Source organism: Pygocentrus nattereri, chromosome 23 (assembly GCF_015220715.1).
Source record: "Pygocentrus nattereri isolate fPygNat1 chromosome 23, fPygNat1.pri, whole genome shotgun sequence".
Classification (NCBI taxonomy): Eukaryota; Metazoa; Chordata; class Actinopteri; order Characiformes; family Serrasalmidae; genus Pygocentrus; species Pygocentrus nattereri.
Genome location: NC_051233.1, coordinates 22,161,236 through 22,181,272, shown reverse-complemented (window position 1 = coordinate 22,181,272; position 20,037 = coordinate 22,161,236). Strand labels below are relative to the sequence as shown.

General features: G+C 37.8%; 1 protein-coding gene across 2 annotated transcripts; it reads left to right on the top strand.

The window, feature by feature from the left end:
- The first annotated feature begins 614 nt into the window (after positions 1–614).
- LOC108428084 lies at positions 615–19,663 on the top strand. Of its 2 annotated transcripts, XM_017698805.1 has the most exons (5): positions 615–815; positions 9,289–9,672; positions 16,250–16,390; positions 17,361–17,425; positions 18,888–19,663. In XM_017698805.1, exons 2-5 carry the CDS (start codon positions 9,312–9,314, stop codon positions 19,023–19,025), a joined length of 705 nt encoding a protein of 234 aa, XP_017554294.1. In that variant the 5' UTR covers positions 615–815; positions 9,289–9,311; the 3' UTR covers positions 19,026–19,663. The 2 variants fall into 2 exon arrangements, 1 of the variants encoding a protein (XP_017554294.1); XR_001857901.1 differs by lacking the exon at positions 9,289–9,672.
- The last annotated feature ends 374 nt before the right edge of the window (positions 19,664–20,037 follow it).

Here is a 20,037-nt window from a genome sequence, read left to right as displayed (position 1 = left end):
ATGACAGGCATCATGAATACCTTCATTCTTTAAAGGACGTACATAATATTAAGGGAGCACGGTTCTATTTATAGCTTGAAAAAAGTGAATAAATACAATTAAATTTAACCATTTAGATGTTGTTTCACATTCTTTTTAGACACATTTGTGCCACATACCATAAGGAGCAAAGATATTAGGACTATAACATAACATGGGTTATTTTTGTTATGTATTCAATTATAATCCAGTTCTAAAGATAAGCATGAGGCTAAAGCACAGGACACCAGCTTTTATTCCTCGACGGTGTTTTCCATTCAGCATAAACCCCACAGGACAAACTATCATTTGCTGTGTTTACTTCTCCATTTTTGGCTAAGCATAAGTATTGGTACAAATACATACATACACACACATTATATATATATATATATATATATATATATATATATATATATATATATATATATATATATATATATATATATATAAATAAAATAACCCCTTTGAACCCACTGTCCCAATATTTTTGCTCCTTGTTGTAGCCCTCATTCGCCATAGTAATGCACTTCCTTGTAGAGTTGCAGTTATTTGCAGACTACTTCCTGTTCATTCCATTTTACTAAAAACAAGAGAGAAGGTGTCACGACTGCCCGTAACAGGAGAGACACTCGCTGATGGATATTACAAGGTTTAATTTAATAGGGCAATACAAGATAATCGTAAGGGACCGGCAGGGTCAAAAACAACAACAACAACAACAACAGCAGCAACATAGACATACCAGAGGGGAGTCGGACTGAAGAAAGGTCGGTACACGGGAGAGCAAAAACCAGGTAAAGGGGCTAGGCTAAAGGGTAGAGACAAGTACAAACAAAACGGCAACAGAAAGGCAATCAATGGGCAAGGCAAAAAAGGAGAAAACGAAGTACAGGCAAAGGACAGAAATAACAAAGGGAAAGAACAAGGAAAACGCGTCGTAACAGAGCTAGAGGCTAGATAATACTCAGCACCAAACACAGGAAACAACAGGGCTTAAATACAGGTTCACAGGTGTAGACAATCTCACTGATTAGAAACAAGGCGAGCCGGAGCGCCGGAGTGTCACATGCTCAGCAGAGTCACTGTAGTCCATAGGTAGAGCATGCTGGGAATTGGAGTCCATGGAGGTAACAGAGTCCAAGGCAGGCAGACTGACAGCGTCAGAGCTGACAGAAGGCACCGCTGGTAAAGATGAGTAAAAAGAGTTTTAAGAAATTCACATTTTGGTGATTTAAATATCCAACTTTTAATTGAATAAAATTTATTCTGAGAAAAAATACATGAAGAAATAATCATTTTCAGCAAATTAAATGCAGGGGCACCGCAGTTATTGACACACCTGCATTTAATACTTTACAACCTCAGCTTGCCAATAAAAAAGTACTCTGCTTTCTTCTGTAGCATCTTAAAAGGTTGGAGAATACAGAGCAGAGAATTTGAGACCATTCCTTTTTAAACAATCTCTCCAGATCACTCAGGATCCTAGGTCCTCTTGTCTGCATAGACCTTTTTAGCCACCCCCACCCCATGTTTTCTTGGGGGTTTAGATCAGGCAGTAACGAACCATGACTCTTAAACCTCGGCCCTCTGACGTCTCCCCCTCTATGTCTGAAAAAAAGAAAACAGCCTAGTTTACCTTGTCTCCTCCTAAGGTGCTGGAATACAATGAGCAAATAGGAATACAATAAGCAAATAGCATAGACAGGGTTATCATCTATACCAAATAGCTAATTCCTTGAAAATAATCACATCATCATACAAGCTCTGTGTGCACTTTAGGAAACACATGACAATCACAGCCAACAGCTTTTCATACAAGTTTCACATCACGATAGCGCACACAGCCATGACAGCCATGAGAGTCCGACACATCAGCATCAGAAAAATGACCACTGGTTCTGCACAACGGCTGTTTTCCCGAATGACCCTTCACATTACACAAACAGTGTCAGTGGTGGACGGAGTAAAATCTGCGGGCACAGAGGCCTGTAAGATTTTAAATAATCTACCCTTTGATCAGGGCATCACTTACAAATGAATTCATAAGATAACAAAGTCCATCCTTCTGTCCTGCAAATGATCCTTTGCTTTTAAATGAATCAACAATTGATTCTCAAACATTCTGATAGCCATGGCCCGACTTAGATAAACTTCCTAAATCACAAAATCCATCACCTTGACTTTGTGTTTAGTAAAAAGTTTTTGTGTTGATCTGGACATATGTTTCAGATCGTTGTTGTAGTGGAAGATCCAAACCCACCTTGAGGGTTTGCTCAAGCTCAATTTTCATTTGATCATATAACAATAAAACAGGTTTGCAGTCAAAGTTGGGCATTTTTTTGTCTTATTGTGCTCCTCACTGTACATGAGGGTAAAATAAACTTGTTGTCCAGGCAAGTTTGTCACTGTTCCAGTTGATGGTAACTTTTTAATTATTGCTTTAACTGTAAACATGGGTATTTTCAGGCAAGTTTTTAAAGCCATTTCCTGACCTTAACAAACTTTTCCCTTATTTGAATTGTGTTCTCTTCTCTTTCCTGTGTAGAAGAATAACTAAGGAAATTTGATCTGGATATCATCTTAGATATATACCCCAGTGAAACAGGAAGTCATGGATTACTGCTTGAAAGTACATGCTGTAAAGATGTGACAAAAATTTCTAGGGGTGCTAATATTTGTGGCACATATGGTTGGGTTAAAAAATTCTCGATGAGGGATTTTTTTTTATCTTTTTTAAGCAAAAGGTTAATTTCTTCTTCTTTTTTTCCCCACTCATCTTTAGTAGGGGTGACAGAAGGATAGCAGCAAGAGTGAAAGGGAAGGTTTACAAGACAGTAGTGTGTCCTGCTATGATGTATGGTTTGGAGACTGTGGCTCTGTCTAAAAGACAGGAGGCTGAGCTGGAGGTGGCGGAGATGAAGATGCTGAGATTTTCATTGGGAGTGACAAGGATGGACAAGATTAGAAATGAGCAGATCAGAGGGACAGTGAAGGTGAAGCAGTTTGGAGATAAAGCCAGAGAGGCCAGGTTGAGATGGTTTGGACATGTGTTGAGGAGGAATAGTGGATATAGTGGTCAAATAATGTTGCAGATGGAGCTGCCGGGTAGAAGGAGAAGAGGTAGACCTCAGAGAAGGTTTATGGATGTAGTGAAGGTGGACATGGAGATGGTTGGTGTGAAAGTAGAGGAGGCAATGGATAGGGCAAGATGGAGGCAGATGATCTGCTGTGGCAACCCTTAAAGGGAGCAGCCGAAAGAAGAAGAAGATCTTTATTAGGGGTGACCATAATTGTGGAGGGGACTATAAGCAGCCTAAGAACAGAATACACTTCAACAAACAAGATGAGCTGTGAAATGGTTTACACACTGGCTGAAACCCAGCAACGTTCAGGTTAATCTGAGAAGTAATGACAAAACTGATCTGAGCCTGATATTGTGGCAGTTTTCGGATTATATCTATATCACAAAAGGCTGCTACTTTTTACTGATAGTATCTAAAGGTTAGCACAATTTGTGGTGGAAAGAATTATTAAAACACATTTGATACAATATTTAGAACTTCTCTACTATAGTCTACACTGTATTTTTCAGAACTGTCGTATACAAGTTTCTGTTTTATTTATGGTTAAGTCACTTCCTTTGCTTCTGAAAGAAAGAAAACACTCAATAATGTGACATTTTATCATCTTAACCCCCCAAAGTTATTTAAAGGTTTAACAATATGTATGGATTTTTGCAATTCAAGATAAAAGAAATACCATATTTATGAATTAATGCCTGGCTACTGATATTTCTAAATGGGTCAGAGAATGAGGTCACAGACTCAGACTTCTTTTATGAAAATTCATGTGCACCTGAACACTTGCACAGAAAATCTCTGGCAAATAAAGGTTTGAGGATTTGCTGATTTGTTTGTTTGCAAATAAATCAGCCAAAAATAAATAACCCAAAAAGAAAGACTGCACTGCAAACTAATTTGCAGACAGGATGTGGGGCAAAAATAGACTAAGGGAAATGCATTCATATACTTTTCCGCTGACACTTTCTCGGTGTGCAGAAAATTAACACTGTTATTGTTTAGGTCTTCATGCTAGCAATACTCAGAGATGCTCTCACTTGGTCCTCATCTCATTGCTCTGTTCTGAAGGTAATTAGGATGGCTTTTGCATTTTCACCACAAACAATTTCAATTCTGTTTATCAAGACTTGCAAACATTTATGCCTGAAGTATGTCTGTTTAAAGTAAAGTTTGGTGGAGGAGGGATAATGGTCTGGGGCTGTTTTTCAGGTTTTGGGCCCCTTAGTCCCAGTGAAAGGTTATGTGAATGCTACAGCAAACAAAGACATTTTAGGTAATTATCTATTTCCATCATAGCAACAGTTTAGGAAATGCCCTCTCCTGTTCCAGTATGACTGTGACCCACTGCACAAAGCACGATCCATAAAGTCATGGTTTGATGTTGAACTCCAGTGGCCTGCACAGCGCCCTGACCATAACCCCACTGAACACCTTTGAGATGAACTTGAACCTTCTCATTCAACATTAGTGCCTGACAAATTCTCTTTTGCCTCCTACTACACACAGCCAACAACATTTCATACAAGTTTCACATTACAACAGCCATGAGAAGGAATTCATAACATAATGAAGTCCATCCTTCTGTCCTGCAACTGATCCTTTGCTTTTAAATGAATTAATAGTTGCTTCTCAGGCATTCTGATGGCCGTGGCATGACTTGGATAAACTGCCTAAATCACAAAATCCATCACCTTTTTTTTCCATGTTCAGTAAAGCATTTTTGTGATCTGGACATATGTTGTGCATCATTGTCGTAGTGGAAGATCCAAACCCACCTTGAATATTTGCTCAAGCTCAATTTTCATTTCATCATATGACAATAAAACAGGTTTCCAGTCAAAGTCCCAAAGTTGGGCATTTTTTTTATTGTGCTGTACATAAGCTCACCAGAAAAAAATAAGTCACCTGTGATTGAAACGTCCCTAATAGTGTGTAACACCTCCACAAGCGCGAATAACAGTAGTGCTTCAATTTGGATGTAGGCGTCATCAATGTTCAGCTACTCTAGCATCAAAGAATTGCACAGGTCGTTCAGATTTCGTGAATGCCTTCCCTGGTGTCCTACTCATTGTTTCATGCAGCCCCACAGACTGTCAAGGATTCAAACTTGGTGTTTTTGCAGGTCAGTACGGATGTGTGAATGCTACTGAATGTTCATCATGCCTGGTTGTTCAGCAGCTTAACATAGGCACTGTGCTTCAAATTTACTGTCATATCATTTCTGCATAATTAAAACACAACCAGAACATCACAGACCATCCTCCAGTTTGAACCACACCTTGCATGGAGTCCTGATTTAAAGCTTCTTGAGGTCTATGATAAACATGACACTTACACCATTCAAACACAGGCAGAAACAAAATTCATCTGAGCAGATAACACATTTCTAGTCATGAACAGGCCAATATTTGTGTCTCTTTGCCCACTGTAACCAGGCAACTTTGTGAGCCTCTTTTGTGCCACTCTAGTCCATATATTAATGGTATACAGTTCCTTGCAGAGTGTTCTTTCAGAAATTGGTTGTGAAGAACCTGTGCTGACTTTTAGAAGCAATTTGGTTTTTATTCACAAGCTGTGAAACATGTCGTCGGTCCCTGTCTGCCACTTTCAGCCACAATTGTGATGAGAAGTTCCTGTAGACTGTAATTTTTGCAATGGCTAGCAGACCCAAATGACCACTGGCACACCCAAATCCAATCATGCCTTTTAGCCAATCATTAACATCTCCTTTGCAAACTCCAATTTTCCACACATTGAACAAGACTTTCACTGCACTGTACCACCTCTTCTCAATCTATGAATCCTGTCGCACACCCCGGGCATCCTCAGCCAGAGCCTGAAGTTACTACAACCTTAAACATGCAAGGTGACTATTTTGTTTTTGCCTAGGGAGCTAATGTATGATGGTGTCCCATACTTTTGGTCAAGGCAAGGAAGAAAATGCCTCTGCAGTCTGAATTATAGGAGTCTTTTAAAAACTAAATTAGGTATAAAGGAAACAAATAAAGTAACAAATAAACAAACAAATACAAAAAATCATTACAGAGGAAGTGAAGAACAAACTTGTCTTACAAAGTATAATATCCAAGCTAAAATCAGGCAGGATGTGAGGCAAAAAAGATCAATGGAGACAGTCACACATGTTTCTGCTGACACTTTCTTGGTGTGCGGAAAATTGACAGTCATTGCTGGGGTTTTCATGCGAGCAACAGAGATGCGCACACACTGTCTTCCTCTCACTGCTTTGTTCTGTAAGTAATAGTTCCACATTTGTACTGTATTATTTATGAGCATTGTCTATGAGTTTGTTCTTTGTGTTAAAGTGGTATCATTAATATAACTAAATACGATATGGAGCAATATTAAAATTTCCAAACTTACTCATGAGATGTAAACACTTTAATCTATGCTTATTATTCTGTTAAAAACAGAATAATTGAGGAGCTAATACAAATTATTTTGTAACAACTTTGAAACATTTAGCATCTAATATTAACTTTCACTTGAAGTCTTCTTACTTAGCAAATACATGCATAAACAACGAATACCATATGTCTAATGCAGTACTTGAGAATTTGTAAACAGCTTATGCTATAAATTGCAAGATGATCTAAGATGTTCTATGTAGTAAATTACATTGTATTGACATGATGGGTCTTAAACTGAACCAAAGGCATTTGGTCCATTTATGTCACTGTATATACATGCATATGTATATATATATATATATATATATATATATATATATATGTGTGTGTGTGTGTGTGTGTGTGTTAATGGAACCTAGGAGGCCTAGTTTAAAACATTACATTTAAAAAAAATAAATCTGTTTTTTTGTCCATTTTCATTTTACTACATTTGAGCACAGAAGGTGCCGTGTACACTGCGTGCAAATTTCATGATGAATAGACCGTAATTAACAGTAAAGAACATTTTTGGTCTTTGCTATTTTGGAGATACTTGATTTATTTATTTACTTTTGGACATTGATGATATATTCTACTTGAATTAAATACAGAAACAGAAAGAGACCTGTGTTTTTCACATCTGCCACCACACAAATTTTCTTTATAGAAATTGTTCATCAAAATATTACAATTACAACATACTCTATACAACTCACAGTACATGTACAGACGTGAACCTTTCACTTGTACTCAAGTCATATCGGATTAAAAGTATTTCTACTCAAGTACAGGATTTTTCATTGTATACAGTTGTGTGTAAAAGTTTGGGTGCCGCCACTCAAATAACATTGATTTTCAAAAATGAAAATGACAGACCCTCTACAGAGGACACAAATCTGCACATCTACTACTAATGCCCAACTACTATTTATTTGCTGAATTTTAACACATTAGAACACACACACAAAAAAAAACTTCAAACACAGCATGTGCAGTAGCTACGGCACATTTTATATTTAATGTTCTATTTTCTCCAATATGTTAAACTGAGCAAATAAATAGAAATTGTACTAGAAAAGTGGCATATTTAAGTGTGTTTTCTGTCGAGCTGTATTTGAGCTGGATTAGTTTTACCAGAGGAGCTCCGCTACAGTAAGTGATTTGACTGGCCGATTTATACAGGATAAAGTATCTGTGTAATTTTAGCAAATTATCTTAGACAGCAGATCAAAATGTCATAGCCTGGACATTAATTATGTCAGAAATATGATCCAAACAAAGAAACAGGCTAAATTAATTTTAGTTAGAGCATTAAGCCAGTAAATCAGGCCTGTTTCAATTTCATCCAACAGGACAGAAACTGCTCTGCTCTGTGAGAGGTACCTTTAGATATTTCAATTAATTCTCCTACTAATTAGCCCATTTTAGAGCACTGTAGTCTTGTTTTTGATATTGAGAATAAAGGCACTTTGCCAAGAGCTCTATCATTGTGGTCATCTCCTGGATGCCACCCCCCCCCCAAAAAAACAAACAAACAAACAAACAAAAACAAACAAACAACTTAGCATACTTATAAAACTATGGAAATGGCAGATTCATACTGGATTAAAATGACAGATCTCATTGCTACTCACTCAAATAACAGTACAACCCCAGGTACACCTAATCCAGCTCAAATAAAGGTTAATATGTGAGTTATATACAGCACTGTGCAAAGAGCCCACTATTTCATTTCTGTAACCTTTCAATTATCACCCCAAGTTTTCCTGATATTCCTAAAGTTACAGGAACACTATTTCCACATACTTTGCTCATGACCTTGGTCTCTTCTTAAAGGCCATACTGTCACATTTTTTCCAACCATCAGAATAACTGTATGAATTACTGACACAGAGTAACAGAGGCAAGAATAGAGTTACTAACGATTGACTTATAGATCTCTAAACTGATCTCTGACCCTAGCTCTGTTATCAAGACCCTGTTTTGGATTATAATGTCTCTGTGGACTGAGATTTGATAGCATTTGAACATGGGTGCTTTTGTTGCAAATTACTGCTGTGATGAATGGATCAGAAAATGGTTTGTGGGAATCGAATGCTGAGATTTCAAGCTTTCTAACTCTGTATTGCATGTACTGCTGGAAAATTTGATGCATAAAAATGATGTATGAAAGAATTGAAGTGAACGCTTCAATAGAAGTGTGCCAGTACCAGCACAGTGATCTAGAAAGGGTTAATCTCCAGTCAAAATAGTGATTAAGTAAAAGTTATACCTTTTTTCAGTGCCAGAAAAAAAGAAAATAAGAGAAAATGACCCAGATACCTTAACTTAATATTAGATTATTTTAGTATTTAGCATGTCCACCCTTTACCTTACTATGGCTTCCACTCTCTTCTGGAGATTCCCTTTCAGTTTTTCAAAGAAATCTGCATGTAGGTTTTTCCACACCCAGTTACAAATTTAGACTTTGTATATTAAACCTCACGAACTCCTAAATTTGCTTGACTTATTTACTTTGGCTTTAAGCTTTATCATGCAAATGGATTATTCTATAATAAATGAATTTGTACAGTTCATAACTTATTTGCTTTTTCGGTTGGGAGGTGAACAAAAGAAAAGGTGGTCCTAGACTCTTGCACAGTACTGTACTTATGAGAGTGAGGAATTGCGCGGCACATGTGGGCCTTCATTTAACATCATAACCCTATTCCAGAGTTGTTACATCACTCATGCCTGATCTAACTGTCTTGTACGGGTAATATGTTTCTCTTTCACTTCAGTCTCGCTGGCCTCTGGCCACTGGATGAACTGTGGGACGAATGAGGAAAAGGTGGTTCGTCTTGGAGATAAAGTAACTCTGCATTGTGACTGTAGAAAGGACCCAGGCTGGGAAATCCACTGGGTGAGAAGCTGTTCTCCGTTAGTCCACCCAATGTCCATCTCTTCATACGAGTCCCTTATAAACCCAATCCCCCAGTTCTCTATGAAGTGGAATGCTGCATATGAATCCATGGATCTCATCATCGAGAACATCACAGAGTCCGATCTGGGGCTTTACTACTGTGCTAAGGTTGATTCTAAAATGAACGACGACAAGGATGGGAAGCTAGCGATGAATGAAGTGTACCACATTTGTAATACATCCACAAAGCTTTCATACGAAGGTAGTACCACAGTCCCCAATAGGGCACAGTTCTAGGATGCATTGAAGAGTCTTTTTCCAGTCATCTTTTAAATTCTTCTTTGCAATATTTATCTCTAAATGTCTCAGCCTTCCTACATATTATATCATATTGCATATGACATTATTGCTGTCAACCATCTAACTCTATATATATATATATATATGTGTGTGTGTTTTAATTCCATATTCCAAATTTTTCTTGTTTTGTAAATGATCCAACACCACACACACACACACACACACACACACACACACACACACACACACACACACACACACGCAGTAGGAACCAGCAATTGGAGACAATAAAAAAACAAGTTTAGAGTTCTGCAGTCTGTGCCAACATTATGGCACATTTTATGCTTTTCAATGTTCAAAACTTATTACATAAAAAGAAATTATGCACTTCAATTTGACATATGTCATATTTAAGTTTGTTCCTAGTAGAAGATATGATAACTTCATGTGAGTTCATTTATTTCACATGTAATTTAACCAGGAAAATTCAAACTTTTGCATATGGTTTCTTTCAGAAGAAAACTTTGTATCAAAATTTTTATTTTTGGAAATCGTTGAAAATCACTAGGTGCACTTTATACTTTATGCTTAATATTCATTTTCCCATGGCAATAATGCCTTTTTTGAAGATTTTCCCAGTAATATTAATAGTATTAATAATACCATGTAATATGACAAATGCAAACAAATACTGTAGAAAGTAACAAAAAATTTCCTTTCAAAAAAGTAGTTGAAAAGCTGTGAGCTGGTCCCAAATCTCTTTGATGCCCCCAGCATAATATGGATTTGGGTGATAACTATAAATAATACTAGGCTGCCAGTATTATAGTATAGGTTTGGATGTGTTGTAGTGAACACACTGACATAAAATCACTACCTACGATATTAATATTGTTCGTATTCATTCTAATGTTATTGTTTTTCTGAGCAGTTCAAGTCTTACTGCCCAGTTGAATAGCTTTTTAAATATAATGTTCTCAAGTGCATCAAATTTTGCATGGTACTAAATCCTTCTCCAGACATTCTCCACACATAGGACTAACTCTAGGACTTTATTGTTGAAGTATTCTCATAACAGCAAACAGAATACATTGATCATTTTGGATTAAAATATATATCTATGGCTTTTATTGAAATCTGGGTCATGCATACATTGGTTCTTGCAGGAAGGAACACGCCATTTAGCCACACAAAGAATGGAAAATCTGATGTGGACCTCTTGGAAGTATTTATCAAAAATAGTGACTACCAATAATCATTTACCACATTCATAACTATCTTATCAGAAAAAAAAATCTTTAAGCATGTGTTTCTGCAAGTACTTATTCTTGAAAACAATAAGTTGGTAAAGATATGATAAATTTATGGTAATAAATTCTATTCACCTAAAAAATGATTTGCTAATTTTCAGGTTGCTAGTGAATAATGAGTTAGCAATTGCGGTAGCAACAAGTGAGCAATAAAATGATAACATAATGGTAAGAGTTGTATTTACATAGTAATGTTCTAATTGCTAATAAATAAGAAAGCAATAGAATGACCATGCACTAATTTCTGCAAAATAATGACTGTCAACATTTCAGTGCATTACCAACATTATTCTGTAAGTACAGCTTGTAACTGTGTCTATACACAACACTGCGTTGTTTGAAGACATAACATGTAAAAACAAACCAGAAACATGTGAATTAACATTTTACAGCACTAATATCATGTAATTTTAGCAAAAGTACTAGTGTTTCTAAGGAAACAAGCTAATATTAGAAAACCTATTAATAATTTTAAATAACTGGACTGATATGTTGACTAAGCAGATTTGCTGCAAGAGCTGGAAAATGAACAATTTATTTATAATAATTAGAGTTTGCTAACATTTTTACATTTTATTACTGACTTGTTACCACTGCAATTAGAAACTTATTTTGTAACAACTAAAAATTTGCACTTAATATTTAGGTTAGTACAACTTATTAGTGTTATATTACTAGTTTATTACCAATGTATTACCACTACAATAACTAAAATCTTATTCTTTATTTTTTATTTTATTTATTCTTTTTTTAATTATTATTATTTTTACCCATTTTTCTCCCCAATTTAGTTGTTTCCATTTCCACCCTCTAGTTAGGACTCTCCCAATCACACGATACTACCAATGCTAGAAGGATGAAGGCTAGAACAGGCTTCCTGTCAGACCTGTGAACCCAGCCATAGCATCTTTTCAAATGGCCACTTATGCAACGTCATTGGACAACTGAACGCACTCAGAGGAAAGCACCAACCGCCAAATCTGTTATGTCAGCAAACAGACGCCTGCGCTGACTAGCTTTTGGTGATGGGGGGAGAAGGTTTCCTACCCACCCAGAGAGCGTGAGGCCAATTGTGCTCTCTTGGACTCTCAGCTATGGATGGCTGTAGAATCACCAGGGATCGAACTCGCAATCTCCTGATGACAGGGCCAATGCTTAGACAGCTGCACCATTCAGGAGCCCCAAATCTTATCCTTTATTAAGAAGTAGAAAAATAGCATGTTATTTAAGATTATTTACTATAATATTGCTATGTCATTACCCACTTATTACTCATATGTAAAGTTTTACTGACATGTTCCTGCTGCGTTATAATAAGTTATTCATTTATTCAGAAGAGTAGTATAATAATAGTATAATAATAGTAGTTATTACCAACTCACATGAACTCACTGGTAGTTAGTATACGTTAATCACTTGTATATAGCTGTTTCCAATCATTCACCATTTTGACATGGTTCTGTATCTTTGCAGACAAATGCTACATTTTTTTTCAATAGAGAACAGAGTATAGAGTCATACGCAAAACTTTGAATGCCCTTGTCAAATTAGATTGGTTGTGACAGACTTGAGCTTGAGGTACCAGCTGGTGTTGGCCTTTAGATGATTGTGAGGTCTGACCATGCTAATATCTGTGGTAGAAAGCTCTCATGGGAGGCGTCCCCTCTGGAAAAGGGACTGTTAATGTTGTTTATGTCATTGTTCATCTGTTAAAGATATGTAGTATATATTTATTGTGTTAAGAGATGTGGGTTGTTGATGTTTTGTTTTGGCAGTTGGTTCACCATCAGAGTAAAGCCTGTGGTAAGTAATGACCCCCCCACAGGTTCAATGCTTTGTATGTGTCTTTCTGCCTGGTGTCCTTCTTGTGGTGGAATCATGGTCCCTAGTGTATTAAGCACTGGTGAAGCTACACTGATGTCAGAAGTGGGACTAAGCCCCCCCAGCAGACTGGTGAGGAATGGTGATTCCAAGAACTCAAGAGCAAGAAGTAGAGCCTAGTATAAGACAGTAACAACATGGATGGCTCTGTGAGGCTCAGTAGGGAAGTTGGCCTTGGTGAGACATGACATTGGAGCCGATGTGGGAAGGTCCGATAAGGCTGGCTTGAAACCAGAAGCAGCGTTCTTGGGCCAGCAAGAGACAGACTAGTAAAAGTGAAAGTAAGGCCACCTGAGGTTCCAGCATGGGAGTGCCCAGCAAACAGCAGAGTGATTGGTGAGCCGGCGTCGGGTAGCACTGGAGGCCTGGGTCAGCAGGTAGACGAATGCTGTCTGGGAAGTTTAGTGCTGAATGCGGGCTGCAGGTTGATTGCAGCATGGACTACAGATGGATCACTGTGCTCGCTGTCACGGGCTCAGCGACATCCCCACTGCGACCAGCTAGCAGAGAGGCACATCAAAGAACTGGAAGGCGAGCATCGTTTGGTTCAAGTCAATCACCAGAGGTGGGGGCAGGGTCCCAGTGTGTACAAGTGGCACTCATGCCTGTGTTGATGAAACAGTGGGCACCAGAGAAAGCGGATGGCAGCTCAGTCGAGCACAGTTGTAGCTACAGTAGGCCTCAGCTGCATGGGACTTGGTACAGTGCTCTGTGGAAGTGAGCATCCAGCAGTGTTTGTGTTGGCTGGGACTGTGCATGTGCACCCAGGAACTTGGCTTGAGCTGGTAGATTGCCAGTGATGGTCAACCTTTAAAGGGTCATTATCATTCTCCATTTTAATATGTTCTGTATCTTTTACAGACAAATGTATAATTGTTCTTCAATAGAGAAGGACAGCATGACAAATATACAGTCATGTGCAAAAAATGTAATGCCCTTGATCAAATTATATTGGTGGTGACTTACTTGAGCTTGAGCTACTGGCTGAATCTGGCTTCTAGATGCTTGTGAGGTGTGGCCATGCTGATGGTCATGCCAGGAGGATCATGGGTGTTATGGACCCTCCAGAAGGGGACTATTTGTGTTGTTTATGTTGTTGTTCATTAGTTAAAGGTATGTGGTATGTGTTTATTGTGTCATTCTGTGTTGGGGATGTGGGTTTGTTACTGTGTTTTGTGTTAGGGGTTTGGCCTACCATTAAGGTGAAGCCTGTGGCTAGTGGTGACCTTACCCACGAGTTGAATGCTTTGTGTTTGCCTTTCTGACTACTGTTCCAGAAGGAGCCATTCTCATGGGGAGGATTATTTGGTTCAATATAACATTTCATTGCTTATTGTAATTGCTGTTGCTTGGGCATTTTTCATGTATTTGATTTTATGATATGTAGTACTGTGAAAAAGTTTTTGCTTCTCACCTGATTTCTTCTGTTTTTGCTAATTTGTCACATTTCTATGTTTCATATCATCCAACTAATTTTAACATAAGATAAATACAACACAAGTAAACACAAAATTCAGCTTTTAAATAATTACCATTTATTGAATATTTGTGCAAAACCTTTATCCCCCATGTGACAAAGTAATTACCCTCAAAACCTAATAACTGATTGTGCCACCCTTGGCAGTAACAACTATAATCAAATGTGATACCTTGCTATAAGTCTTTTACATCTCTATGGAGGAATTTTTGTCCACTCTTCTTTGCAGACTTATTTTAATTCAGCTACACTGGAGGGTTTTATGAGCATGAACTGCCCATTTTAGGTCTTGCCACAGCATCTCAATGTGATTCAAGTCAGGACTTTGACTTGGCCACTCCAAAAGTTTAATTTGGTTTCTTTTGAGGTTTTCAGAGATGGACTTGTTTGTGTGCTTCTGGTCATAGTCCTGCTGACCAAACTGTGCTTGAGCTTTTAGCCACAAAGTAGCAGATGGACATTCTCCTTCAGGATTTTCTGATAGACAGCAGAATTCATGGTTCCACCAGTTATGATGAGTCATCCAGGCCCTGCAAAAACAAAGCAGCCCCAGACCATCACGCTACCATGACTGCTTGACTGTTAGTATGAGGTTCTTATGGTGGAATTAGGTGTTAGCTTTGTGCCAGCTGTGATGGGACACACATCTTCCAAAATGTTCCACCTTTAACTCATCAGTCAATCAAGAATTTTAACAAAAAGTCTTGGGGGTCATTGATATGTTTTTCTTGGCAAAGGTGAGATGAGGTGTTCTTTTTGGTCAGCAGTTTGTACCTTGCAACTCTCTCATAGATGCCATTTTTGCCCCAGTGTCTTTTTTAATGTGAAATAATGTACATTGACCTTAACTGAGGCAAGTGAGGCCTGTGGTTCTTCAGGACCTCCTGGATGAGTTGTTGCACTCTTTGTGAAATTTTGGTAGGCTGGCAGACTCCTGTGAAGGTTCACCACTGTTCCAGATTTTCCACTTTTCCAGACTGGTAGATTTCATTGACTTTGTTACATATCTGTATTTAAATCTCTTAGAATGTTAGAATCTCTTCTAACCTTCTTCACATTGCCAGAGAGGTTCTATTTAGGTGATGTTGAGATTCAACAGGTCTGGCACTAAACATACCTGGGTGTGGCTAGTGAAATTAAACCCAGCAGTCAATTAAATTTGGTGATCTGGTTTATTTAGTAGCTAAGGCCAAGGGGGCAGTTATTTTTTCACAAAACTAAACAGCATTTTTACTTCAATAAATGAAATCATAAAATTCATTAAAGCAGCATTTTATGTTTAGTTAGTTATCTGTGTCTAATATTAAAAGTAGTTTGATGATCTGAAACATTCATGTGTGACAAATTTGCAAAAAAAGAAGAAATTGGGAAGTGGGCAAATACTTTTCCACAGCACTCTATATATACATGTTGTTGGCCAATACAGAATACACTGTAGTTCTTGTCTGAATGCTGCAAAAGCTGTGGTGCTTTGGTGCTGTTGACATCATGAGTTCTTTGCTGGCCACATCAATAAACCTATAGTACTGTGCAAAAGTCAAAGACCACCCGTTAATTTCATGTCCAAACAGCCTTCAGTATAAACTATCAGAGGCTATTTTAGAGTATTTTGTACTAATTTGGTACAAATATAGCAAGAGCCTTTACAGTAAGCACTGACTTACATTTCATTGAACAGCATATCAGGTGTTGAAAAGGGTTCTAGGGGTGATAAAAGAACCACTTTTGGTTCTTAGCTGTAAGGTTCAAATGTGGTTCTTTAATGGCATTGCTTCTTTTTTCACACCTTTATTTTTACTGTAGAGTGTAGTCAGAGTTCATTCCCTGTACTCAACTGTGTTCTATCTCTGGGAATAATTTTAACCTTTTAGAATCTAATTGCCCTCCTGCAGTTCCTTCTGAATGTGACTGCAGGCAGTGTTGGCTGATACTGCAGACTGTGTGTCCAGCGTGTACCATTCTATCAGCTCTACTGTCCTCTCTGTGTGTGTTCTTCTGCTGCCGCAAGACAGGTGAGGATGAGCTCATAGCAATACATTGTGGTTAATAATTCAGTAGAGATGCCAAGTATAATCACCTTCTAATGCTCTTAATTACACCTTCATCAAGCCACTAGCTGGTAACTAACTTATCAAGCTAATAAGTGCTAATAAACTGGCTGCCTATTAATACTGTATTGAGCAATAATTAGGCTGCACCTCTTGCACATCATTTACTGATATAAAGACCTCCAACTAGTGCTTGGCTAAGACAATCTGATGCAATTCAGTCTAATGAGCTCAGAACTGAACAGAAGCAATTTTAATAGGTACAGTTTAAATAGATCTCCTGGTCAAATAAGGCATGTATACCAGAAATGGTGCTTCTTATGCACATGTTTATTGAAAATAGAGGCTTGGTTTGTCTTTATTTAGAAGTGTTTGCTGATTTCTTTTTTGAGCACAGGTAGATAAGATTATGATGTATATTGCACAAATAAAGAGGCTCTGAGAGGATAAGTTCACATAATCACTGCTTAGTAAAGTAGTAGTAAGCAGGCAGTTAACTAGCAGTCATAGAAATAATAAGGTATTGCTTTTATAAGGCTTAATTGCTTTTAATGGCATTTCAAAGGCCCTCCATACTAAAGTGGTTTTGATATTGCTACTTGAATAGCCCAGCATGAATCCAGCGGCCTTTCAGAGTCCCATAAAAAAATAGAATCAATTGAACTGAAATCATATTAGAGGATATTATTTTTCAGGAAAACCATAATATGACAATTATGACAAGTAAAGCAACGCCAAACCATCACACAACCGCCAAAAGTTAACACCTTCTTATGTACATGTTCATTTAAAATAAATGGAGGTGTGGTTTGCACATTAATCTACTGTTAATTGTACTGTAAATTGTTCATTCATATTAGTGGCGTGCTTTGATGCTTATAGCTGTAAATATCTCAATGATATGAGTTTTTGCAAAATGATGTGTGTCTTCCAGTGATTATGGAGTCTGACAGTGATCAGAGAGGACCAATCCACAGGCAGCAAACCAGTGAGGAACAGGTAGAGTGTAAAATTAAATTATGCAGCATTTGTGAAGACAGTAACTAACATTAAAAAGGTGAATCACCAAATGCTAAGGAAGTTCTGCACGGCTCACTGAATCCATACTCTTGATTCAGCTCATCAGGGAAGATGTATTTTCCTGAGCTTAATACAGCTCACCCTACATTGTCAATTTTAGCTCCACTTTCCATATAGATGCATTTAGTAGTTCTACAATTACAGACTGTAGTCCATCTGTTTCTCTGTATACTTTATTAGCCCTTTTACACTGTCCTTCAATAGTCAGGACCCCCACAGGACCACAACAGAATAGGTATTATTTGGGTGGTGGATCATTCTCAGCACTGCAGTGACACTGACATGGTGGTGTGTTAGTGTTTGTTGTGCTGGTGCGAGTGGATCAGATACAGCAGTGCTCCTGGAGTTCCAGTTCCACTGCCAATCACTGTCCACAACGCATTCTAAATCAATGTTTAAACACCTCACTGTCACTGCTGGACTGAGAATAGTTTACCTACCAAAAATATCCAGCTAACACCGTCCCGTGACCACTGATGAAGGACTAGAGGATGACCAACACAAACTGTGCAGCAACAGATGAGCTACAGTCTCTTACTTTACATCTACAAGGTGGACCAATAAGGTGGGTGTGTCTAATAAAGTGGACAGTGAGTGGGTACTGCTGTGTCTTATTCACACATTCCAGCACTACACACACTAACCTGTCACCATCACGTCAGCATCACTGCAGTGCTGTCAATAACCTGCCATCGACTATATACAAAGTGCACCTATATAGTAAGTGGAGCTGATAAAATGGGCAGTGAGTGTAAAAATGAGGTAGTTTTAATGTTATGGCTGATTGGTGTATAATTTCCTGCATTTTAAAAAAATAACAGCTGTATAAAAATAATCAAATCACATTCAATTGTTTCTATAATTGACTCAAATCATGAGGAGGTCAGAGCAGTCGCACTGGGGCATATGGGGTGGGGGGTCCACACTAATTGAAAGTAATTTTCCAATAGGGGGGAAATGCATCCTAGTTTCATCACTGGCCATCACTCCAGAGAATGCAGTTCCATTGCTGCACAGGCCAATGCTGGGGTCTTTATAACCCTCTTGCTGACGCTTGGCATTGATCATAGTGATATTTAACTCATCTTTGACTGCTCCCATCCCATTCTGCTTGCAATGCTTTTCAAAGGAGATTATACAAGCTCTGTGTGTGCATTTGAAAAGCTTCATCTGTAGGACTGAATGGGATTTTTCTATAATTAGTCCAAATTCACAGCAGTAGCTATGAAAGGATGCATTTGTGGGCCGAGCCTGGATTTTGCTATCTATCGGGATCTACTGGTATCTATTGGTATCTATCTGTTTGAGGACAAATATTTGGAACTGCTACTTTGCCACCTTGACTGTGTCACCCTTTTAATAAAAAAACTCTTTATTGTAGGACAAAGACACACAAGTGTACTACGCTTCACTGAACATTCCCAAAGATGCAAGCAGACGGATCAAGAGGAACCCCCCAATGAACCCTGACTTCAGTTTGTACAGTGAGCTCAATAAGGCCAAAAAGGAACAAGATTAGGGCTTTAGATGTGATTAATACGTCCATCAAGATTTCACTTAGTTTTTTCTTAAATTTGTTCTTGAGAAAGGTCCTAAGAAAAAGTCTACGTCAGATTCATGATGTGTTCTTCAACCGCAGAACACACATGGTTCACACTTTTGTGCTCTTGAGTGTGTGTAGATTCTGTTCTTACCAAAAAACAAAGAAAACAAGGTGGGCTTTAAGAAGAAATTTCTTCTTACGAATGGTTGGTGAATGAGACCCATTGTTAGCCAGGAGAATTAATGTTAAATCCACATGTAATCTTTTCTGCAACATTAACAATGGAAGGAATTTTTGCTTTTTTTTTTGGTCTTGCTGAATTGAAGTGGAACATAGAGAGGCTATTTCTTTAAATGCTTTATACATATAAAATGTGGCTTTTTTCCAGGCACATTTATTACTAAAGGCAGATTTTGCTCACTGGCTGATTTATAGTTTAAAGCCAAGGCACCCTATTTAGACTTTATAACACTTCACCAATTCTCTTAAATTCTATGTTCAATTTTTCAGTTTTTTTATTTGATCTTTTTATTCTTTCTTACATTGCTTTGTTAATGCCTTGTGCTTTGTGTGCTGCTTCATGTAAAATGCTAATTAAAAGTTTACAAAATGTATGAAGCTGATTAAGCAATGCTTTTCCAATTTTATACGTCCTGAAGAAGCGTTGAATTAGGATTCAAAGCATAATGTCTGTAGCATCATGGAGCTATGGTCTGTTTGTAGACCTTCAATGCAAACTGATGGAGCTATCCTTTTTATTTTTTTTTAATTTATAGGTTATAGAAGTGTGTAATAAAACTCTGGCCCTGGCCATTTAAGGGGTTAAAGCACCAAATGACCAACGTGATATTGCAATGATACGTGACAGAAAGCTTTTGGTGAAAGGACATTTACTCATTTATTATAATGAAAGGTGAATGGCCAATATACAATAAATACTTATGCTTAAGGCTTCAAACACACAAGACAATGCACGAATGAAGCAGCA

Excerpts from the sequence above, each read along its gene's own strand:
- LOC108428084 (XM_017698805.1), top strand. The coding sequence starts at position 9,312 with ATGAACTGTGGGACGAATGAGGAAAAGGTGGTTCGTCTTGGAGATAAA. Across the intron at positions 16,391-17,360 it reads CTTCTGCTGCCGCAAGACAG|TGATTATGGAGTCTGACAGT; the intron begins GTGAGGATGAGC and ends TGTGTCTTCCAG. Across the intron at positions 17,426-18,887 it reads AGCAAACCAGTGAGGAACAG|GACAAAGACACACAAGTGTA; the intron begins GTAGAGTGTAAA and ends TCTTTATTGTAG.